The following is a 25,458-nucleotide window of genomic DNA, read 5'->3' as shown; positions in this document are numbered from 1 at the left end:
TTTTCTTACTCTAGCGTATGACTGTGCAGATATGTGCCTAAATAGAGCAGTGCCTCATGAAAGGCTGGCTTTTGCCTTTTTCATATTCTTCTTTCAGGGAACACTGTGAGGAGCTCCGTGTTGAATTGTTTTGCATCCATCAGAAGAAGGTGTGTGAGGAGCGGAAAGCACAGATAGCATTTAATGAGGAGCTGAAGAGGCAAAAACTGGTGGAAGAGCAAATGTTCTCAAAGCTCTGGGAGGAAGACCGATTAGCCAAGGAGAAGCGAGAAGCCCAAGAGGCGAGGAGACAGAGAGAGCTGGTGGAGAACACACGCCTGGGGCTGAATGCCCAGATCACCAGCATCAAGGCACAAAGGCAGGCAGCACAGCTGCTGAAGGAAGAGGAGGCACGCCTTGTGGTGAGCCTTTTAAAATGCTTGTTGTCGGATGATCGACTTCATGGGGGTAGTACAGTTTGCAGGCCTGTTACTGTACAGTTTGCCTGCTGGATGGGGCTGGTTCATAGAGCACATTTCCATTTTTGGACTTTTATTGTTGCTTAATAATGTATCCAAATCTAGATGTGCAGATGTGCATAGAAGATTTAAGTCTGGAAAGCCAATCCACCGAAAGGTGGGAGTGGTGGTGGGTGATAGGTGGTGGGATTAAAGTGATTTTTTTTATACTTTCATATATTTTTTTAACTCTACAACTGCTTATTACTTTAAAATCACGGACTCACACAGACACACGGCAGTTTTCACAGAGCTTTATTGCTGACTTAGCAATGAAGTGGCAAATGTTATTTCTTATAGCCCCTCTAAATCCAGGTGTGTGGCGGGGGAATATGTGTGTATTTCCAGGAAATCTCTTATTCTCTTTAATCATATGCATTAACATTTGTTTTGTCCAACTGTACTGATGCATTATCTTCACTATTGTTCTACCTTAGGAAAATGACAATGCACAGGTTAAACTTGAAAATGAACAGGATAAGCTAAAGAAACAGAAGACAAAACAGGAAATCAGGACTGCTTTGCAAAAAGCCCTACAAGAGAAGACAGAGCATATTCAACAGGAATACAAAGAAGAGCAGGACTTGAACATGAAGCTTGTGCAAAGGGCCCTTCAAGACTTACAGGAAGAGGCAGATAAAAAGAAGCAAAAAAAAGTAAGACATTAATTTAGTGCCTACTATGTGCTGTATAGGATTCCTTATTGAGTTCTCAATCTTGTGTAGGACAGCCACAAGTATATAACACTGCTCGTGTAAGCATGGTCCATGAATCAACAGCATCAGCATCATCTGTGAGGATTTTAGAAATAGAAATTGACAGGCCCCACAATCAGAATATCCAAATCCAAATCTTGATGGAGACAAGAAGTCGGTGTTTTAACAAGCTCCCCCAGGTGATTCTCATGCTCTCTGAAGTTTGAGAACTCCTGGAATTTGGGGAAGACATCACTGAGAAAATGGCATTTAGTTGGACTTTAAAGGATAAGTAAAGTTTTGTCAGGCAAAAAAAATAGGGAAAGGCATTCAGTGTTTATTTAGTTTCCTCTACCTTTGGAATGTTTATTGAACTTTTACGAGTGTTATGCTTTTTTTTTTATTCAACTTTTTATTTGAGATAATTATAGATTTCACATGTAATTTTAAGAAATAATACAGAGAGATCCCTTGTACGCTTTACTCAGTTTCCCGTAATGGTAATATCTTGCAAAACTACAATTCAATGTCACAGTCAGTATATTGACATTGATACAGTCAAGATACAGACCTCTCCATCACACCAGGATTTCTTATGTGACCCTATTGTAGTTACACCTATTTCTCTCTCACCCCACACCCTCCTTAACCCTTGGCAACCAATAATCTGTTTTCCATTTTTATAATTTATTTCAAGAATGTTATATAAATGCAATCATACAGTATGTAACATTTTGGGATTGACATTTTTCATTCAGCATAACTCTCTGGAGGTTTATTGAAGTTGTTGCATCTGTCAATAGTTTGTTTCTTGGCTGGCCAGTTAGCTCAGCTGGTTAGAGCATGGTGCTGATAACACCAAGGTGAAGCTAGTGTTAGCCCTTAGCAGCAAGCTTCTAAGAAGAAATAAATCAATAGTTTGTCCCTTTTATTCTTTTTTTTTTTTTTTTTTTTTTTTTGCTTGTTTCTTTTATTCTTGAGTAGTATTCGTGGTTTAGATTTACCACAGTTTGTTTAACCATGTACCTGTTGAAGGCCATTTGGGTTGTTTTCAATTTACAATTATTATGAGTAAAGCTACTATAAATATTTGGGTACTGCAGAACTGTTTTTTTAGAGTAGCTGTACCATCTGACATTCCCACCAGCAATGCATGAGAAATCCATTTCTTCACATCTTCACCATTTGGTGATGTACCTATTTTTTACTTTAGCCATTTTTTTGGGGGTGGAGGGCAGTGTTTGGCTGGGATCAAACAATACAAGGATCAAACCCTGGACCTTGGTGTTATCAGCACCACACTCCAACCAACTGAGCTAACCAGCTAGCCCATACTTAAGCCATTCTGATAGATGGGTAGTGATATCTCATTGTGATGTTAATTTAAATTTCCCTAATAGCTAATTATGTTGAACATCTTTTTATGTGCTTGTTTGCCATCTGTATATCCTCTTTTTTTTTTTTTTTTTTTGCCATTGGGTTTTTTATTCTCAATTGAATCATTTTATTTTCTTTATTTTTTCACATCTTCATTGATATATAAATCACATAACATATAGTTCCCCATTTAAAGTGTACAATTCAGTGGTTTTTAGTGTCTTCATAAATATGTGCAACCATAACTGTAGTTTAGTTTAGAACATTTTCATTATCCCACTATCCCCCCTTCCCCATCTCCACCCCCCAGTTCTAAGCAACTACTAGTCTAGGATTTCCCTATTACGGACTTTCATACGAATGGAATCATATATTATGTGACCTTTTAACCAGCTTCTTTCACTTAGCATAATGTCTCCAAGGTTTATCCATGTCATAGCATGTATCACTATTTTATTTCTTTATATGGCTGAATAATATTCTATTGTATGAATATACCATATTTTGTTTATCCATTCATCAGTTGATAGACATTTGGGTTGTTTCCACTTTTTGGCTGTTATGAATAATGCTTCTGTGAACATTCATGTAGAAATTTTTGTGTGGATATATGTTTTCATTTCTTTTGGGCATATGTCTAGGAGTAGAGTTACTAGGTCCTAAGGTAACTCTATGTTTAAGCTTTTGAGTAATTGCTAAATTTTCCAAAGTGATTGTACCAATTTACATTCCCACCAGCAGTGTATGAGGGTTCTGATTTTTCCATGTGCTTGGCAGCGCTTGTTAGTGTCTGTCTTTTTTATTTTAGCCATTGTAGTAAATCCAAAAAACTGTTTCATTATGGATCTGATTTGCGTTTCCCAAATGACTAAGGAGGTTTAGCCTCTTTTCCTTATTGGCCATGTCTATATATTCCTTGGAGAAATCTTTGTGAAGTCCTTTGTTTGCCCATTTTTTTAGCTGGGTTATTTCTCTTTTTATTAGGGAACTTCAAAACATTTGTGGATAAATGGAATTAAAAGGTAAAAATAAAAATATAAACTTTATTTCTCAACATAACCTCCATCAAGTTCAAGACACCTTTGCAAGCAATGATACCAACCTTTTAATCCATCCCTAAAGAACTGAGGGTCCTGGGAATTTAATCATGTCAATGCCGTCTTTTTTACACTAATAACTGAAGAAAAATGAGTGCCCTATAAAGATGTTTTAAGATTAGGAAGCAAAAAGAAGTCAGAAGGAGCCAAATCCGGACTGTAAAGTATATGCCTAGTAATTTCCCACTGAAATTCTCACAAAATTGCTTTTGTTTGATTAAAGAAATGAGCAGGAGCATTGTCATGTTGGAGAAGGACTCTGGTCAAGCTTTCCCAGGCATTCTTCTGCTAAAGCTTAGGCTAACTTTCTAAAAAAACTTTTATAGTAAGCAGATGTTATCATTTGTTGGCCCTCCGGAAAGTCAACAATGAGCATTGATCATCCAAAGAAACTGTTGCCACGACCTTTGCTTTTTCTTTGACTGAACCATTCCCACCTCTTAGTAGCCATGGCTTTGATTGTGCTTTGTATTCAGGATCATACTGGTAAAGCAATGTTTCATCTCCTGTTACAATTCTTCAAAAAAATGTTTCAGAATCTTGATCCCACTTTTTTACCCACTTGTTTAAAATTTCCATTGAAAGCTGTTCTTTAGTTTGCAGCTGATCTTGGTGCACCAGTTTTGACACTTATTGAGTGGCAAGTTTGCTCAACTCTAATTTGTCAGGTGGAATAAGCTGAAGCAATTGAGATGTCTATGCTAAAGCCTATTGTTTCTGCAGTTAATTGTCAGTCTCCTTCAATCAGGGCACAAACAAGATTTTCTCGTAAATTGTTGTGGATGGTCTGCCACTGTGGGGTTAACTTCAACATCGCCTCATCCCTTCTTTTTCTTTTTTTTTTTTTTTAATTTTATTTTGTCGATATACATTGTGGCTGATTATTGCTCCCCATCACCAAAACCTCCCTCCCTTCTCCCTCCTCCCCTCCCCCCCAACAATGTCCTTTCTGTTTGCTTGTCGTATCAACTTCAAGTAATTGTGGTTGTTATATCTTCTTCCTCCCCCGGTTTTTGTGTGTGTGTGTGTGTGTGTGTGTGTGTGTGTGTGTGTGTGTGTGTGTGTGAATTTATATATTAATTTTTAGCTCCCACCAATAAGTGAGAACATGTGGTATTTCTCTTTCTGTGCCTGACTTGTTTCACTTAATATAATTCTCTCAAGGTCCATCCATGTTGTTGCAAATGGCAGTATTTCATTCGTTTTTATAGCTGAGTAGTATTCCATTGTGTAGATGTACCACATTTTCTGTATCCACTCATCTGATGATGGGCATTTGGGCTGGTTCCGACTCTTGGCTATTGTAAAGAGTGCTGCGATAAACATTGGGAAACAGGTATACCTTCGACTTGATGATTTCCATTCCTCTGGGTATATTCCCAACAGTGGGATAGCTGGGTCGTATGGTAGATCTATCTGCAATTGTTTGAGGAACCTCCATACCATTTTCCATAGAGGCTGCACCATTTTGCAGTCCCACCAACAATGTATGAGAGTTCCTTTTCCTCCGCAGCCTCGCCAGCATTTATCGTTCAGAGTCTTTTGGATTTTAGCTATCCTAACTGGGGTTAGATGGTATCTCAATGTGGTTTTGATTTGCATTTCCCGGATGCTGAGTGATGTTGAGCATTTTTTCATATGTCTGTTGGCCATTTGTATATCTTCCTTAGAGAAATGCCTACTTAGCTCTTTTGCCCATTTTTTAATTGGGTTGCTTGTTTTCTTCTTGTAAAGTTGTTTGAGTTCCTTATATATTCTGGATATTAATCCTTTGTCAGATGTATATTTTGGAAATATTTTCTCCCACTCTGTTGGTTATCTTTTAACTCTTTTAATTGTTTCTTTTGCTGTGCAGAAGCTTTTTAGTTTGATATAATCCCATTTATTTTTCCTTTGGTTGCCCGTGCTTTTGGGGTCGTATTCATGAAGTCTGTGCCCAGTCCTATTTCCTGAAGTGTTTCTCCTATGTTTTCTTTAAGAAGTTTTATTGTTTCAGGATGTATATTTAAATCCTTAATCCATTTTGAGTTGATTTTAGTATACGGCGAGAGGTATGGATCTAGTTTCATTCTCCTGCATATGGATATCCAGTTATCCCAGCACCATTTGCTGAAGAGGCAGTCCCTTCGCCAGTGAATAGGCTTGGTGCCTTTGTCAAAGATCAGCTGGCAGTACGTGTGTGGGTTGATTTCTGGATTCTCTATTCTATTCCATTGGTCAGTGTGTCTGTTTTTATGCCAGTACCATACTGTTTTGGTTATTATAGCTTTGTAGTATAGCTTAAAGTCAGGTAGTGTTATGCCTCCAGCTTTATTTTTTTTGCTGAGCATTGCTTTGGCTATTCGTGGTCTTTTATTGTTCCATATAAATGTCTGAATAGTTTTTTCCATTTCTGAGAAAAATGTCTTTGGAATTTTGATGGGGATTGCATTGAATTTGTATATCACTTTGGGTAGTATGGACATTTTCACTATGTTGATTCTTCCAATCCAAGAGCATGGGATATCTTTCCATCTTCTTGTATCCTCTCTAATTTCTCTCAGCAGTGGTTTGTAGTTCTCATTATAGAGACTTTTCACCTCCTTGGTTAACTCAATTCCTAAGTATTTTATTTTTTGGGTGGTTATTGTAAATGGGCAGGCTTTCTTGATTTCTCTTTCTGCATGTTCACTATTGGAGAAAAGAAATGCTACTGATTTTTGTGTGTTGATTTTGTATCCTGCTACTGTGCTGAAATCATTTATCAATTCCAACAGTTTTTTTGTAGAGGTTTTAGGCTGTTCGATATATAGGATCATGTCATCTGCAAACAGGGACAGTTTGACTTCATCTTTTCCAATCTGGATGCCCTTTATTTCCTTCTCTTTGATTGCTCTGGCTAGTACTTCCAACACTATGTTGAATAGGAGTGGTGAGAGTGGGCATCCTTGTCTAGTTCCTGTTCTTAAAGAAAAAGCTTTCAGCTTTTCCCCATTCAGGATGATATTGGCTGTAGGTTTGGCATATATGGCTTTAATTATGTTGAGATACTTTCCCTCTATACCTAGCTTATAGAGGGTCTTTGTCAAGAATGAGTGCTGAACTTTATCAAATGCTTTCTCAGCATCTATAGAGATGATCATATGTTCCTTGTGTTTGAGTTTATTAATATGGTGTATCACATTTATTGATTTGCGTATGTTGAACCAACCTTGCATCCCTGGGATGAATCCCACTTGATCGTGATGAATAATTTTTCATATGTGTTGCTGTATTCTGTTTGCTAGTATTTTAGTGAGGATTTTTGCATCTATATTCATCAAGGATATCGGCCTGTAGTTTTCTTTTTTGGTTATATCTTTACCTGGTTTTGGTATCAGGATGACGTTTGCTTCATAGAATGAGTTTGGGAGATTTGCGTCTGTTTCAATCTTTTGGAATAGTTTGTAAAGAATCGGTGTCAATTCCTCTTTGAATGTTTGGTAAAATTCTGCTGTGAATCCATCTGGTCCTGGGCTTTTCTTTGTTGGGAGCCTTCTGATAACAGCTTCAATCTCCTTTATTGTTATTGATCTGTTCAAACTTTCTACGTCTTCACGGTTCAGTTTTGGGAGCTTGTGTGTGTCCAGAAATTTATCCATTTCCTCCAGATTTTCAAATTTGTTGGCGTATAGTTGTTTATAGTAGTCTCGAATGATTCCTTGTATTTCAGATGAATCAGTTGTAATATCACCTTTTTCATTTCTAATTTTGGTTATTTGAGTCTTCTCTCTTCTTTTTTTTGTTGGCCATGCTAATGGTTTGTCAATTTTATTTATCTTTTCAAAAAACCAACTTTTTGATTCGTTGATCTTTTGAATTGTTTTTTGGTTTTCAATTTCATTCAGTTCTGCTCTGATCTTAATGATTTCTTTCCGTCTACTAAATTTAGGTTTGGATTGTTCTTGTTTTTCTAGTTCTTTAAGGTGAAGTGTTAGGTTGTTCACTTGCCATCTTTCCATTCTTCTGAAGTGAGCGTTTAATGCAATAAATTTCCCCCTCAATACTGCTTTTGCAGTATCCCACAGGTTTTGGTATGATGTATCATTGTTTTCATTAGTTTCAATAAATTTTTTGATTTCCTGCTTGATTTCTTCTTGGACCCATATGTCATGAAGTAGAATGCTGTTTAATTTCCATGTGTTTGTATAGTTTCCAGAGTTTCATTTGTTATTAATTTCTAGTTTTAATCCATTGTGGTCTGAGAAGATACATGGGATAATTCCAATTTTTTTGAATTTATTGAGACTTGATTTGTGACCTAATATGTGATCTATCCTGGAGAATGATCCATGTGCTGATGAGAAGAATGAATATTCTGAGGTTGTTGGATGGAATGTTCTGTAGATATCTGCCAAGTCCAATTGGTCTAGAGTATTGTTTAGATCTTGTGTTTCTCTGCTGATTCTTTGCCTAGATGATCTGTCTAATATTGACAGTGGGGTGTTCAGGTCCCCTGCTACTATGGTATTAGTGTCTATTTCCTTCTTTAGGTCTAATAGAGTTTGTTTTATAAATCTGGCTACTCCAACATTGGGTGCATAGATATTTATGATTGTTATGTCTTCTTGATGGATCAGACCTTTTATCATTAAGTAGTGTCCCTCATTGTCTCTTTTTATGGTTTTTAGTTTAAAGTCTATTTTGTCAGATATAAGAATAGCTACTCCAGCTCGTTTTTCTTTTCTGTTTGCATGGTAAATCTTTTTCCATCCTTTCACTCTTAGTCTGTGTGAATCTTTATGGGTGAGGTGGGTCTCTTGTAGGCAGCATATAGTTGGGTCCTGCTTTTTGATCCGGTCAGCCAGTCTGTGTCTTTTGATTGGGGAATTTAAGCCTTTTACATTAAGAGTTGTTATTGAAAGGTGTTGATTTATTCCTAGCATTTTATTGGTTGTTTGGTTGTCTTAGGTGTCTTTTGTTCCTTGCTTTCTGATTTACTGTTTGTTTTCTGTGTTTGTTGGTTCCTTAGGTTGTAGATAGTGTTTTTGTTAGCTTGTTTTCTCTTCATGAATGCCATTTTTATTATACTAGCGGGTTTAGATTTTTCTTGGGTTTTTATGGCAGTGGTAGTTATTTTTCAGGAACCAAACCCGGTACTCGCTTGAGGATTTCTCGTAAGGGTGGTCGTGTGGTAGTGAACTCCTGCAGTTTTTGTTTGTCTGAGAAATATACTATTTGCCCCTCATTTCGGAAGGATAGCCTTGCAGGGTAGAATATTCTTGGCTGGCAATCTTTGTCTTTTAATATTTTGAAAATATCATCCCATTCCTTTCTAGCTTTCAGGGTTTGTGATGAAAAGTTTGATGTTAACCTGATTGGGGCTCCCTTATAGGTGATTTGACGCTTCTCTCTTGCAGCTTTTAAGATTCTCTCTTTGTCTCTGAGTTTTGCCAATTTGAGTATGACATGTCTTGGAGAAGGTCTTTTTGGGTTGAATACATTTGGAGATCATTGAGCTTCCTGGATCTGAAGATCTGTGATTTTTCCTATACCTGGGAAGTTTTCTGCCACTATTTTGTTGCATATGTTTTCAATGGAATCTCCATTTTCCTCCCCTTCTGGAATACCCATGACTCGGATATTTGATCGCTTAAGGTTGTCTGATATCTCTCTCAGATTTTCTTCAATGTCCTTGATTCTTTTTTCTTTCTTTTTGTCTGCTTGTGTTATTTCAAACAGCCCATCTTCAAGTTCAGAGGTTCTCTCTTCAACTTCGACAAGCCTGCTGGTTAAACTCTCCGTTGTGTTTTTTATTTCGCTGAATAACTTCTTCAGTTCAGCAAGTTCTGCTACATTTTTTTTCAGGACATTGATTTCCTTGTACATTTCCTCTTTCAGATCCTGTATACTTTTCCTCATTTTATCATGATGTCTAGCTGAGTTTTCTTGTATCTCATTCAGTTTCCTTAGAATTATCACTCGAAATTCCTTGTCAGTCATTTCAAGGGCTTCTTGTTCTATAGGATCTAGAGTTTGAGATTTATTTACTTTTGGTGGTGTACTTTCTTGATTTTTTGTATTTCTGGTATCTTTTTTTTGGTGTTTATTCATTGTGGCAGGGGGTTTCACAGTCCACCGGTTTGAGACTAATGACTAACTAGGATATTGCTGTGGTTGCCAATTTCGTATGGCTCCCTCCGTGACTGCTCAGTTGGCCTCTAGTGCCTTGTGTGTGTGGTTGCCTCGGGTCTTGGGCTTCTCCGGGGAGCCACCTTTCTGGTCAGCTTGGACTCTGCTGGGCTGGTGGATCACGTACCACAGGGTGTGTGATCTCTGTTGAGCTTTCACTTCCTGTGCAGGACTTCTCCCTGTTCTGTGTGCTCTGGCCCAGGCTGTTAGATCGTGCAGTGGCGACCCCAACAGGTGTGTGGTTTCTGTCGAGTCTCCGCCTCCCTGGCCGCACGTCTCCCCATTCTGTGCGCACTGTGCTGGGCTGGGGCGTGTCTTCTGCACCCCTCGTCTATCAGCTGGGCCTTCAAGGCCCTGCTCGGCACCACCTCGCCCAGGAAGTCTACCAGGTTTCTGCTGAGCACAGACGACCGGTCTCTCTGGGTGCCTTTGTATCACTGTGTAGATCTTTCTCGGGACTTGTTCACCTTTGTATCCCCCCAGTATAATCTGAGTCTAGCGCCCACCTACAGCCTGGTCTCTGGCAGGTTCAAGCGGACCTGGGAACTCTCCTACCACACTATTCCCAACCAGAAATTCGTTGGGCTTTTTTCCGAATTGGTGGCCGGAGAGATGGTATCTGCCTCCCAGTAACAGGGAGTTTACCTGGGGCCGGAGTCCAGGGTGTGGTGGAGTGACAGTCGGCCCGCCCGTACTTCCTTGCCCTCCCGACACCAGCCCTGCCAGAGAACCGCGGAGGGAGTGGGAGGGGAGGCCGGTCCGCAGGCTCCGGAAAGCCCTGCGCCAGGCCAAGCAAGTGGGAGGGCTCAGTGATGGCCGAGCTGGGCGGGGCTGCCCGCACCTGGGAAAATGGAGGCAGCACCAGGGCGGTGAGTGGCCTGGTGGTGCAGGCGGGAGCCGGGTAGGCATCCACCCCCTGAACAGAGCTGTGCCAGGGGTCACTCACAGTGCTGCGCCAGGTCGGGCGCTCACTCTGTCTCTGGTTTGTTGCCTTCCCAGTTCTCGGCCGCTGCCGCCTCGGGCTGTTCAGTCGCGGCGCGGCTCGGGCGCTCCCAGGAATCTTCTTTAATGCCGGCCTGAAACCTCGAATCCTGATTAGGGTAGCTGGCCGCCTTCAGCGCGGCCCCGGCCTCCAGGATCCTGTCTGCATCCACAGCAGCCCTGGCGCCGCGTTCCCTGTTTCGAGACTCGCTTTTGCAGCTAAGAAACCGTTCTTTTCCTGCTCCACACTTCAAAGCTGTTGCCTGTAAATGAGGCAGCCTCTCCTGCTGGGGGCAAAGTGGCGGTCACCCCCCCACGACCGGCCAGCAGCAGCGGTCCTCCCTTAAGAGATGGCAAGAGGAAGGTCCACAAGTTTCCTGGCTGCCTGAGGCCCAGTGGCCACCTTTTCCACCTCAGCTACTCCGCGCCAGCCGCCGCAGCCGCCGCCATCTTGAAAAGCCTGCCTCATCCCTTCTTAAAGGGAGTTATCCATTTGTAAACTGCTTATTTCTTTGGGGCATTGTACCCACACGTTTTTTGTAAAGCATCAATGATTTCATCATTTTTCCACCCAAACTTCACTATAAATTTGATGTTCTTGCTTCAGTTTAGCGGAATTCATGTTGCTGTGATAGGGGCTCTTTTTCAGACTGTCTTATCCTTCTTAGTGCCTCAAATTAGATCCTGTTCAGACATGTTATAACAAGTTAATACAAGTTTATTTTGGTGCAAAGATTTTTTGAAATCCATGCATAGTTTTGTCATAATATGCATTTTCCATGAACTTTTTGAAGGCCCCTTGTATTATTAAGTTGTATGAGTTCTTTATATAATTCCAGATACAAATTCCTTATCAGATAAATTATTTGCAAATATTTTCTCTCATCCTGTGGGCTGTCTTTTCACTTTCTTGATGGTGTCCTTTGAGTCACAAAACTTTCAAATTTTGATGAAGTCCAGTTTATCTATTTTTTGGTGGTTGCTTGTGCTTTTCGTGTCATATGTATAAAACTGTTGCCTACTCCTGGGTCACGAAGATGTACTCCTTTGTTTTTTCTTAGAGTTTTATAGTTTTAGCTTTTATATTTAGGCCTTTGATCCATTTTGAGTTAAGTTTTGTATGTGGTGTGAGATAAAGATCCAGCTTCATTATTCTGCATGTGGATATCCAGTTGTCCCAGCAGCATTTGTTGAAGACACTGTTCTTCCTCTCCTGAGTTGTCTTGGCACCCTTGTCAAAAATCAGTTACAGTAAAGTGCATGTTTGTTTCTGGACTCTCAGTTCTACTTCAGTCTATATGTCTATCCTTATTCTAGTATCACATATCTATATGTCTTGATTCCTGTAGCTTTATAGTAAGTTTGAAATCAGGAAATGTGAATCCTCCAACTTTGTTTTTCTTTTTGAAATTGTTTTGGCTATTCTGGCTCCCTTGCATTTGTGTGAATTTAGGATCAGTTTGTCAATTTCTGCAAAGAAGACAATCAGGATTTTGATAGGGATTGTGTTGAATCTGTAGATCACTTTGGGGAGCATTGTCATTTTAACAGTATTGTCTTCTGATCCATGAACTTAGGATGTCTTTCCATTTATTTAGGTCTTATTTAATTTCTTTCGGTAATATCTCTTAGTTTTCAGAGTATACTTTTTTTACTTCTTTTGTTAAATTTATTCCTAAGTATAAGAATTCCTATTGTAAATCAAATTCTTAATTTTGTTTTCAGATTGTTCGTTGAAACAGAATGGTATAACACCAAGATCAAGGTTTCGGGGTCAGAATGGCAATACAATGGATTTTGAATATCAACCTTGTATCCTGCTGTAAAGCTACATGACTATGCCACTTGTTGAGTTAGGCAAATCATAACTAAAGCCAAGACTTTTCATTATTTTAGTTATACTGTTTCCATTTGTATTGTCAGGGCTAGGGCTCAAACCCTTCAAACCCATTGTACAGACTGGGTCACCAGACCTCTCACATGCAGGTCCACACTACGTAATTGGGAAAGATCCCAGGAACCACTGGCAGATGACATGAGCCCAGTCCTCAGCAGCAGCAGCAGCAGCTTACAGCAGCAGTAGCAAACTTCCCATGGCCCCCCGCGGGCATCCCAGGGGCAGGGGCCCTATGGATCAGAGCCACTCATCCTTTATACTTAAGTCCATAACCCAGGACACCTGGGTGCACATACACAATTACATTAGTCAACAACCAAGGAACACCTGGGTGCATGTGCATATTTACATCAAATGCTTGGCAAGATTCTGAACATCTGAGGAGCCCTGACCATTTTCCTATATTTTCCCAACATCTGCAACGTTGCTAAACTCTTTTATTAGTTTCAAATAGTTTTTTAGTGGATTACTTAGATTGCTCTTTTTTTTTTTTTTTTGGAGCTCAGATTGCCACATCTTAGGCTATTGGAGATCCCTTTTGTCAAGCTAGGGCTTAGGGTTCACAAACCCTTTAAGCCCATTGTACAGACTGGGTCACAAACCCCTCACAAACAGGTCCACGAGCTAGATAACAGGAAAAAATCCTGGGAGCCGTGGGTAAAAAATTAATAGGCTTTATTCAGAGCTAGGAGCAGCCACCCTAGTGGCCTCCCAGAGCGTCCCGAGGGGCACAATGTATCAGAGCCATTAGTCCTTTATACTTAAGTCCATAACCCAGGATACCTGGGTGCCCATAGACAATTACATTAGTAACCAAGGAACACCTGAGCCCACATGGCTATTTACATCAAATGCTTGGCAAGATTCTGAATATCTGAGGGGCCCTGACCATTTTCCTATATTTTTCCCTACACCTTTATTTATTTATTTATTTTTAAAGATGACCGGTAAGGGGATCTTAACCCTTAACTTGGTGTTGTCAGCACCATGCTCTCCAAGTGAGCCAACCAGCCAACCCTATATAGGGATCCAAACCCCTGGCCTTGGTGTTATCAGCACCACACGCTCCCAAGTGAGCCACGGGCCAGCCCTTCCCTACACCTTTAAATTGGCTGTCTTCCCCTTTTGATACTACCCAGTAATCTGTGATAGTTTTGTTTCATTCTGGCACCATAAGATGTCCCACATTCATCTTGTTCAATTTCTGTCCATCTTGGAATCAGTCATTTTTCCAAGGATTTTTGTTTTTTTTATTTTAATGGGGAATGGTATTTAATAACAACTGCAACCTGACTGTTAGATGAACTCATTGTTATTGGATCATTACTAATATGTGGCAGTAGCCAACAAAAAATGCCTGTATTATAAAGCAGTAGTTCTCACCCTTAGCTGCACATTACAATTACCTGGGGAACTTAAAAGCTATCCATTAAATAGGAATCTCTGGGATGGGACTCAGCCCTCAGTACTTTTTAAAGTACTGAGGTGGTTCCAAAGTGTAGCTAAGATTGAGAATTACTGTTACAAGGTATCGGGTGATGACCAGTCAGAAATGATAGTAATGTGACTTATTTTGTTTATCGGGTTAAGAGTTCATCTACCAAAATTAAAATAGATGAAAATAAAGCTGTATCACTGAAAATTATTTGGCAGCTGCTATGAAAAATACTTTGGGAAAGTGTGAATTAACTTATTCAAAAATGTATTATCAAATATTTCAAACATATGTAAAGAATAGTTCAATGAACCTCCACGTGTCCATCACCCAGCTTCAACAACCATCAACTAATGGCCGTTGTTGTTTTATCTATACCCCTATCCATTCCCCACCACCAGTCTGGACTATCTTGAAGTAAACCCCTGATGTAATATTTCATGTGTAACTGTTTCATTGGGTAACTCTAAAAAATAGGGATTGTAGCTTTAAAAGATTGCTTTTAAACTTATCCTTGGTATCATTATCTAAAAATTTTTAACATGAATTAATGTTGTTATATAGGAAGATATGATAAGAGAACAAAAGATATACCAAAAATATGTGGCACAGCAACGTGAGGAAGAAAAAGCTCAGGAGAAAGAATTGGACAGAATATTAGAGGAAGAGAAGGAAAAGAAGTTTGCTGAGAAGGACAAGGAGCTGAGACTTGAAAAGGAGGCAAGAAAACAACTCATGAATGAGGTCATGTGTACAAGAAAACTTCAAGTTCAAGAAAAGTGTAAGGAACTGAATGTAATTAACAACCAAAATATTTATTAAGTAGGTATTATCTTGAAACGCCATGAGGGATGCAAAAAGAATTAAAGCAAGATCCCTGCTTCTGCAAATCTTATCTCATCAGATCTATGCAGTGTAAACATAGGAAGTTTCATATCCCAGAAGATTCTGAGCAGTCATGGGGGAGATGTTCTCGAGGTTAAAGGAACAGTATGTTGTTTGAATACTGTGTGCCTGTGTAATCATAAAGGAGGGTGAGAAGGTGGAGCACAGACACACACCTCCCCCTCCTCCCTTTTATCTATTCCTCTTTTCTTTCTGAAGGTGTTGCAATATCTCCATACCTTTGCTTAGGTAGTTTTCTCTTCCTATGATGCTCTTGATCTTGAGAAATTCTAGACATCCTTGAAAGCCAGCTCGAATGTCTCATTCCTTGAGAGGCCCTCTGTGTTCCCCCATTCAAAATAAATCCTCTTTCCAGGGCTTTCACTGTGGTTTGCTCACATCTCAGGTGACCAACTGACTGGGAAGGTCTTCATCCAGAGACAATTCTAAAAGTGTGGGGAATCCTTCCCTTTTTTTTATACCTGCATTCAGTCTGGGGCACTTACTAGGTGTATCTTTCATAAAGGGAGTTTAAGTCATCCTTATAAGGGTAAGCTTTGTTTTAAGATTTCTGAAATTTACATTTCTGCTGAGGCAGCTTTATCTCCTATGACTCCCCGAACCAGGTTGCGTCATACTGCTAAGTGACTCATAGTGTCAGCCCTGTGAAACGCTTAAGTGGGCCTTAAGGCTATTTTTAATCTTACAGCCATGATATGTCTTTTATAGAGTACACTACCATACACCACTGTATTTCCTCAGCCTCAAACAGTGCTTGGCCACAGAGGGATGTTTGTTGAGTAGATAAACTGCCACCTCCAGATTTCTGCCATTTCCATGTCTAGCCCATGGACCAGAGAGGCAACACATTTACTGTTAGGGTGCCATTAGATTTCACACTAGTGGTCTTTGCAAAAGGTAGCATATATTGTGGTTCCATTGATTAATTCTGTACTCCAGGAATTATAACAGCAGTTGAAAATTGTTAAGCCAATATTATGTGGAATTTTCAGAAAAAGAGAAGAAAGCTTATAGCTGAAAAGGTTTTTGTTTTCATCAGTGAAAAATGTTTCAGTGATAAATGGCTGCCTAGAAATCTGTTATAAAAATGGAGTATGATTTATTTTACCTAAACACAACTAATAAACCTTCAGATTGTTTTTGTTCTTTTTACTGTTATTTTAGCATTGCACATTACTATCTCTATACATACTTTTTTGGGCTCATATCTGGTTTTTTAAGACAAATTTCTGAAATAGATTTTGGGATCAAAGATATGTACATTTCAGATGTTTTTTGGCCACTTGTATTTATCCTTTTGTGAACTCTCTGTTTCCTTTGTCTTTTTTTCTATTGGGATACTTAAGTTTTTTATTAATTTATAAGAGCTTTATATACTTTTCCAAATATTTATTTTATAATAAATAAACTCTCTTCTTGATATGAATGGTAATAAAACTGTATGTCCTTAAGAGAAACGTGAGAAGTGTTTTAATATTGGTGATCTGGTATGAAAAAGGCTAATCAAAGATTTTCAATGAAAAGTGATAAAGAGAAAATCTGTGTAGATCACAGCATATGTGAGCCTAAACCCTGTTCTTTCCTCAGTGGAGATAACTACTAGTTTATTGATCTAAGATCGAGCCCTGTGATTGTATAAGTGAAACGAGTCAGGCACAGAAAGAGAAATATCACATGTTCTCAATTATTTGTGGGAGCTAAAAATAAATAAATAAATACACAAAAAACCTGGGGGGGGGGGCGGAGGGAAGAAGACACAACAATTACAATTCCTTGAAGTTGATACAAGCAAACAGAAAGAAAGTTGTTGGGAGGGAGGGGAGAGAGGGAAGAGGGAGGAAGGTTTCGGTAATGGGCCACAATAATCAACTACATTGTATATTGACAAAATAAAATTTAGGAAATAAATAAATAAATAAAATAAGATCGAGCCCTGTGATTCTGAGCTCTGCCTTTCTAAACAATATGGCTTTGGTGCCCAGAAAGATGTCAGCAAATATTGTCTGAAAAAGTCATTTGACAAATAATTACTTTTGCCTATCTTAGTGCAACGAAAAGCCAAAGAAGAGGAAGAACGTGCTATGGAACAGGAACGCATAAACAAAGGTCTCAAAGAACTTAACTGTGAAGAGAAGCAGAATTTTGCAAGGTATGATGTTGTTTTCTTTATTATCATTTGCTACCTAAAAAACAGATTTTTAACATAGAGAGAGGACAGTGTGCCATTATTCATTCATTATTAATATTATTTTACAATAGTATTATACTTGTCCTTCTAGAAGCTTAAAGCAGTTTACAAAATTCCATGTAAAAATAGGCACAACTGTCAAGGTAAATTTAAATTCTATTGCCATTATGTACGTTCTGATTATACACATTAGATAAACTGGATGAACATCTTGAAAAATAAAACAAATGCGCAACAATATGAAAAAATAGACATCAACCTTAAATCCTAATGAAATAACAACAATATTTTTCCTTCATAGAGTAAATCTTGAAATATTGGGTGGCTTAATTAGCTAGATAAGCAGAAAGAGTTTATAGGTACAGGTTTCTATGCAAATGTCCCCAGGAGGATTTTTCCAGCCTCACTGAGCTAGAAAACTAAGATGCTCTGGGAAATACCATTGCCCTCCTCTGGCAGGCCTCTGTGCTGGAATTAGCTAATGTCCTTCTTATCACCACAATCAGGCTCGGGTGAGAGAAACAGGCAGCTGTCTCCTTGCAATTTTCTCAGATCATAGCAGTCCCTTCCCACCAATGGCCATGACACGCAATTCAGACTCCTCTAAAGCTGGTCATCTGCCTGTCCCCTGGGGCCTGTCTTTTGACTTACTCACAGTTGGTACATAAAATAAGCTTTTTTATTTCTGGACAGACTATGGTTTATGTACCTAAGCCTATCACCAGTTTGGGGATACTAACATTATCTGGACTACCCTACTGAGTTCCTGCTACAGCCTCTGCTCTGGAGGTCTTTCCTGTTACACTTCCCCCTGTGTAACGGAGATGTAAAAAAGAATTACGCATTTACTCAAAGCACTATGTATGCACTGAGAGGCCCAGAAGGACTGTACTTCAGTAATTTCCCCATTAGGAGGAGAAAACTGAATGTGACAGCCCAGATTCAAAGTTAGCTTCTCCCTTTTATTATAAAGACAAGGAAGTTTCAGAAGAAAATTCAGTTGACTTAATCATTATAAAGAGCACAAGGACATGGGCAGAGTTATGGGTAAGTATAGTTTTAATAATGGAAACTAGTAACATCAGTGAAATAAACAAAGTGACATTCCATAATGCAATTTGCAAAAGGTTAAGTTGGTCCACCAAAAAAAGCGTGTTGTTAGCAAACTCTTTCTTTTTCCTACAGCAATTTCCTCAGTATTTTTACATAACAATCAAGTAACTTTCTCAACATATCAATCAGTAGGTTAACCTGCACCAAGGACATCTGTCCTTTGAGCCAGCAATTTTGCTGTGTTACAATTCTTTATCTACAACAGAGACTTTAGCCTGGAGAAAGTTTCCTGTCTTTTGCAAGCTTAACATTTCTATATGTAATTTTAAAAAGTTAGGTTATACCTGAAACCACAGGGCTTTGGAAGCTAGGCCCTGTGAAATACGTTTGCTTTATAAATGTTAGTATCCTCCACACTGTCCTTCTCATTTTGAAAAGTGTATTGTTGGAGATTTGAGGAGGACTCAATACACACCACCACTCTTTCCTGCCCAACTTCTGAATCATCTGAGAAATAAAAAGAAAAAGTGCGATCAGGAGGTATTACAGCTACCTATTATTGCATAACAAAATACCCCAAAATCTGTGGTTTAAAGCAATTTATGACTATTTCTTATGATTCTGTGAATTGATAAAGCTCAGCGGGTGGTTGCTTGGGGTATATCATGGTTGATGTCAGATGTTGACTGAAGCTATATTCAGCAGAAGGCTTGATGACAGTGTATACATGTATTAGTCAGTTTTCTGTTGCTTCTAACAGAATAACTGAAAATAGGTAAATTATTAAAAAATGAAATTTATTTCTTACAGTTTTGGAGGCTGGGAAGTTCAAAGTCAAGAGGGCAAGTCTGGTGAGGGCCTTCTTCTTGGAGATTATTGAGGAGATTATTGAATAATCTCAAAGTCATCAGCAGAGGTCTATATTTGAGAGTACCTATCAGATTTTTTTTTTTATCTTTTACATGAACTTCTTTGCCAGAAATAACACTCTGGGATTTGTAATTACCTTTTAAAAGCAGTATCAAAATAAATCAATTTACTGTAGCATGGTTAAAGACACGATGGACAAAAAAATTTGTTTATTTCCATGGCCTACAATAATTTTTTATAAAAGCCATACTATGATGATAATATATACCAAGACATATCAGAACTTTAGGAATTTTGGAACCCACATTAATAATACATTTATATAAATAAAAAGTTACATATTGAGAAAAAAATTAAAAATTTTAAGTCAGTTTCCTTAAGTAATCCAAATGCCTAATAAAGACATAAAATTTGTTTCTCTCTCTTTTTTTTTTGTAGTTTATTCAAAAGGTGAACACAAATTTTTTTACCTTTTTGTTAATATTACATGAAAATCTTGTTTAAAAGAGAAAACTAAATTCTACTTTTGTACCAAGGTACTTTTACTATTAAAGCCAACTTTAATAAAACTTTATAAACAAATTCATCCAGTCTCAGTTTCAACCACATTAGACAAGATTTTTACAAACCTTTATAACCTCTTACAATTTTTTCCCAACTATATTCATTTAGTTTGTCTATAACATTTTTTTATTCTTTTAACTTGAAACTTTTTAATATCTCTAAACTAAACAAATTTTCCCTTTAACAAAAATTACATCCTCGTGCCTTTTTTATAACCTTCTTTACCAAAAGCACATTTTCCCTCACATCTAATTTTTTTATACACTCTCTATGTAGAATTTTTTTTCTAGCAGTTTTAATTACATATATTAACTACAATTTTATCTTTTAGTAACCCTAACTTCCAGTGAAAACCCTAGGAAACAAGCAATTTTGAACCCTTTTATATCAATATTTGTAGGTGAAAACCATTTTCTAATTTCTGAATGACTTAGACATTTATGATTACATGTTGCTTAATTTAACATGACTTTCACATTTCAAATTACTGAGATTTTTTCAAAATTATGACAAATTTACTTATAGACATTTATCCCATTTACCTTTTTAAAAAATGTGTTCATTCTTAACAATTATACTTGAATTGCTCATAGAAAGCAAAGCTAGCAATTTAAGTTATTATTATTTTTTTGATAAAAGCAAAACCAAGTTAAATTTTTATCTATTAGTTTAAGCAAGGCCTTTGAGATACTGAATAACAGGTATCCTTCCCCTAGCCATCCTGGGTCACAAGTACCAATGTGGCAGCCAGGGTGGCTAGGGCCTGTCTGGATCCTACATTTATATACCAGGGGTAAAGCCTAGGGCAGAGAGCAGAGCTGTGAAAACAATGTCTAAAGGATATTCCTCTCCGAGTATAGGCAGGAGGCAGAGCGAGGACAGGGAGTATGAGACTCTTTCGGGCTTGGCTTGTTCTGCAGCTGGTGGCCTGTGTGCTGTGGATACATAAGTCCCCAGGCCTCACCATGGCCACCTGTCTAGACCCCAGAATTTAGAGTCTCAGGACCAAAGGCAAGCTAACAAGGCAATGTGTGTAAGGCTTTGAAGGAAGCCAGCAGCCGGTCCTCACAGCTTTTAGCCCACAGACAAATTAAGCAGATATTAAAATTATCACAGAAGTGACAATTTTATGACCTTAAAACAGTAGAGACAGCATAAATCTGCTTTGACCTCTTGACCTTGGCAATTAAATTATCTAAATTAAATTCTGAAAACATTTCTATTTCACCAACAACTTTTAAAATTAGCTTTATTTATTAAAGATTACTGAAGTCATGTGAACTTGAAAAGCATTTAGGCTTATTTATTTAATTTAGGAGTACACACTATTTATAAGCCAATTTGGTACCATGTGGACAATATACAAACACGTGTATAGATGTAAACATTCATGTAGACACAACATATAGCTTATATATGTATACATGTGTACATAAGAACATAGAAACAAATAAAGATCTTATAGCCTTCATTTAAAATCTTAGTTATGAAACAGATTTAATATAAAACTCACTAGTTAAAAAAGTCAGTTGGATTTAAATCTTGTCTCTATACAAGAGACAAGTTAAAGCTTATTTGCCCCATTTGGCCGAAGCCCTCACCTAAAGCAAGGTAGCACACTTACATTTCAAAGCACAGAGAAAGATTGCAATCCTTTCCAAGAAGGAGTTTGGGTATGCCAGAGATACAGAGGAAGATTTTAAACAGGTGAAGCAAAATACAGAGAGAAATAGGCTTAAAAATATATATATTCAAACAAAACCAAAGAGATGCAAAGAAGCCACCTCAGGATCCAGAGTCCGTCAGTACACTAGCTGCCAAGGGGCTGTTCATTTAGATCAGGAGAGAAGTTAAACAAACAACAAAAGTTCCTAAATCATTATAAACTAAAACTTTAAAGCAAAAGCAAATCTAAACAAATGATTCAAAATCTGAACAAATAAGCACATATGAGACTAAATTCTCCAAAAGAGAGAGGAAAAATGCACTCCCCTCACCCCCCTACCAAGATCCAGACTGTTCCCAGGGACAACTTAAAGATGGAAAATAAAGGCTATATATGAGGCAGGGACAGAAGGATCACAAATGTGCACCCCCAAAAGATCAAGAGTTATACAAATAATTTAAAACAAAATATTTTAAATTAATTTTTATAAATGATTTTCTCCTGAGGTAAAGGATTTTTGCAATGGGTCTAAACTCTGCTTCAAATCCATTCCCTGTTCAATTGCTGTTAGCTAGTTCAAGGTGTTACGGAAATGGACTTGGCAAGGAAGCGACCGACACTCAGAGGGTTGGAGAGTCAGGTATTTTTATTACTCTGGCCAACCCAGACAAGCTAATGCTCCAAAAATCTGAACCCCAAGCTCAGGTTTTACAGGGCTTTTTATAGGCAGACTCTTCCGGGTTTTAGGTTTCAGTTTCTCAACACACAACTGAAGCAGGCAGCTGCAAGTTTCAGCTTCTCAGAACACACATGGTCTAAGCAGATAACCAAGCATGGTTGCAGAAGTGAGGAATGCAAGCAGTTGATTAACTGCTAGGCTGAATTAATGTGGCCTTGTAGATAAACAAACTTGGTTACAGAGGCATTACAAAGGCAAGAAAAATTTTGAATTTTGAATTTTCCCAACAAAGGGACTGGTTCCCTCCCTGACTGGGAATCGAATCTGGGCTGTAGTGGTGAGAGCACCGAGTCCTAACCACTAGGCCACATGGGAGATGTGTTTTTGTTGCAGCTCAAGCAGGCAACTTGAGCATACAAAGTATTTTAACTGTTTTAAATCTAATTTTTGCTTTTTAATCTTGCCAAGAATTTTTAAAGCTAGTTGTTATATTAATCTTTTTATAGGTACATATAAGACAGATGTTTAAGACAAGAGCTCTCTCTCTAAAAACAGATTTTCTTTTTCTTTATGGGCTCATAGCTGCAATCAGCCCAGTTCTACAGAACATAGTCAAAGGGCCACAAGGGGGAATCGAGTTTGTATTACCCATTTAATAAACAGATGTTTTGACCAAGTGTTATTTTCTAAAAACACTTAAATGCACACACAAAAAAAGAGCAAGAGACACATGCTCGCCATCTCATTCTGGACCCTGAGCATTATCCCTTTAATGGTGGCATCCTGTTGAGACTCACATCCATCCCTGGCTGCACCAATCACCTTTTATCTACTCAAGGCAGAGAGGTCTGACCTTTGGTCAGTAATCAGGAGGGTGTACGCTCAGCCTAGTCAAGATAAAATGAATAGCCACCCCAAGTCAGGCCTGCCTAACTTCCTCTGGCAATTCCTCCAGGGTCTGCTGGACAGACAACCAACACACACAAAATGAACATACACATATACACATAACCCACCAAACCCAAATTAAAACCAAACCAAAACCAACACAGTCTTTTACAGTTTAGTCCAATTGCCCTCCAAAAAAGGGAGATCCCTTATACCAAAACGAAATCTTATAGCAAAAGGATTAATTCCTTGGTGTTGTCACATGCGAGGCTGTTACTTACCAAAGCACTTCCCTAGTCTTAAGCTGATCTTTTCCACTGCAAAGTTCTGGGAAGCACAATCAGCCCCCAGTGACTGGTCCAGTGCCTGGTGCACAGCAGGGCCTTCCAGACCCATCCCTGAGCAAATCACTTGGGTGGCCTTTTGATGGTATGTAGGAGCCCACAGCTGACCAGGGGCTGGGGTGCCATGGAAAAGACACCCAAAAAGAGGTGTAAAGCCCCTGTACGGGCCACCAAATTTGTTACCGAACCAAAATGTATCCATTGTCTGCTGTGCCAAATGACTAAACAGTTTTTTATGTGAAAGTTTGCAGTGATGTTCGATCCCTGTACCGGCCTGCCGCCAAAAAACCAAAACCAAAACAAAGCAAAACCAAAACAAACCAAAATAAAAAACAGTTTGCAGTGATAAAGAACAGCATTTATTTGAGTGGTCCATCAGAGGGGACCAAGGCAGACAAAGGAGCTTAAAGACCTTGAATTCCCAGATTTCTTAAAATCACAAGCAAAATAAAATCATAGAGCAAAATCATGAGTAGGGGTCCCAGGAGTCATATGATTGGTTTGGGGTGAAGTTAGCACAGTTATCCCTGGTATCTTGACTAATGTCCTCCTTGACTCAGGTCTAAAGGATGCGTTCTTCAAAGCAGGCTTTTAGTTGATACCAGTTCCACAAAACAACTCAAGATCGTGATATTATGTTAAGCCATTTACTGAGGAATAAACATCTGGTGGCCCTGAGATCTTAAGGGGAGCTCTGTGCTTAACTAACTTTATTCTTATGTTGAGCTTTATGTTTACTCCCAGGAATTCAGCCTGATTATCTTCCTTTAGCAACTCCGTGCCCCCGGCCTGCTCTGGCTGGGAGTATAGAGATAGCGTAGGGAAAATATCAGGGGTCTGCCCCATTTCAAAAGTTGTCAAATTCATAAAAACATAAAGAAGAATAGTGACTACCAGGGGCTGGGGGAGCAGGGGAAAAGGGAAGTTCTTCTTAAATGGGTGTAGAGTTTCAAATGCGCTAGATAAAAAAAGTTCTGGAGATCTCTTTCACCACAATATGAATATACCTAACTACTGAACTTTACACTTAAAAATGATTAAGATGGTAAATTTTGGTATGTGTTTTTTTACCATGATTAAAAAAAATACTATAAATAAGAATAAATGTGTCATATAACAAAAATGTGGCTTGTATATGCAAGAAATTGTCCTTTAATACTGAACAGAATGATAAGATGAGTTATCCACCCATTCCCCAGCAGTGCTAGTGCACTGCAGCCTTCCCCTGCAGGGGCATAGCCCTTTGATGGAGAGCAGAATGGGAAAACAGGCAGGTCAGCTCCAGGAGGAAGTGGGAAAAGTTAACTGAACATGTATGTTTATTCTCTCCAGTTTAGCAATAGATAAGTCACTTCTTTTTTGGAGAAGAGCGAGGGAGGGGATGGAGACAGAACAAGGACTCCCTCCATGTTTTGCACGAGGAAGAGGCCTTCTCTCCCCAAAATCAGTACTTGTTGTAAGATGATATGTTAATGATTATTGTGTAAGAAACCCATTATGGAGTTTTTCATCTATTTCTTCTCCACTCATCTTGATTTTAATGGAAATTTTAATTTCGCTTCACAAATTATATTTTAGTTTGAATGCTCAAAATAAATCTAACTGCTTACTTTTATAATTTTATGCTTTGACATTTCTAATACTTTAGACGCTACAATTTAGCCCAGGAGTACAGGAAGCAACTTCAGATGCAAATATGCTACCAGCAGCAGAACCGAGAAGCAGAGAAGGAAGAGAAACGCCGAGAGTTTGAAGCAGGGTTAGCAGAAAACAAGATTTGCCTGGAAAAGATCCAGGACATCCTGTCCACCCATCAATTGCTGCCTCGAAACATTCATCCCATGCGGAAGGCATGCCCTGATAAACTTCCATCATAGTTTCATAACCATCAATACATCTTTCTTGGTCTTTTAATATTTTTAGCTACAGTGTGCTTGTATGTTTCTTTTAACTCATGATAAATTGTTCTTTTTTTCTCTGAGTTTGTGCAATTTATTATATATAATTTTCTTCCTTCAAATAAACTTGTTTCTTTTTTGGATTTCTTGGAGATTTACAACATGTGAGAAATGCCCTCACCAATCCAATGCCAAAGGATGGACATGGAGACACGAAGTACAGCAAAGCGAGACTTTAATTACAGCTTTCTAAGTTTCAAGTGTCTGAAGGGC

The 25,458-nt window shown here is 38.6% G+C and overlaps 1 protein-coding gene across 1 annotated transcript in view; it reads left to right on the top strand.

Moving 5' to 3' along the window:
• CFAP53 (cilia and flagella associated protein 53) overlaps positions 1-25,216 on the top strand; it is a 45,168-nt gene extending 19,952 nt beyond the window's left edge. Inside the window, exons 4-8 of the mRNA XM_063077427.1 lie at positions 98-401; positions 935-1,153; positions 14,694-14,910; positions 17,082-17,184; positions 24,936-25,216. Coding sequence (XP_062933497.1) covers positions 98-401; positions 935-1,153; positions 14,694-14,910; positions 17,082-17,184; positions 24,936-25,164 — 1,072 coding nt within the window. The 3' untranslated portion in view covers positions 25,165-25,216. The remainder of the gene's footprint in view (positions 1-97; positions 402-934; positions 1,154-14,693; positions 14,911-17,081; positions 17,185-24,935) is intronic.
• The last annotated feature ends 242 nt before the right edge of the window (positions 25,217-25,458 follow it).

This window comes from Cynocephalus volans, chromosome 13 (assembly GCF_027409185.1).
Source record: "Cynocephalus volans isolate mCynVol1 chromosome 13, mCynVol1.pri, whole genome shotgun sequence".
Lineage (NCBI taxonomy): Eukaryota > Metazoa > Chordata > Mammalia > Dermoptera > Cynocephalidae > Cynocephalus > Cynocephalus volans.
Note: the sequence above shows the minus strand (reverse complement) of the source record. Positions and strands in the feature narration are given on the sequence as shown.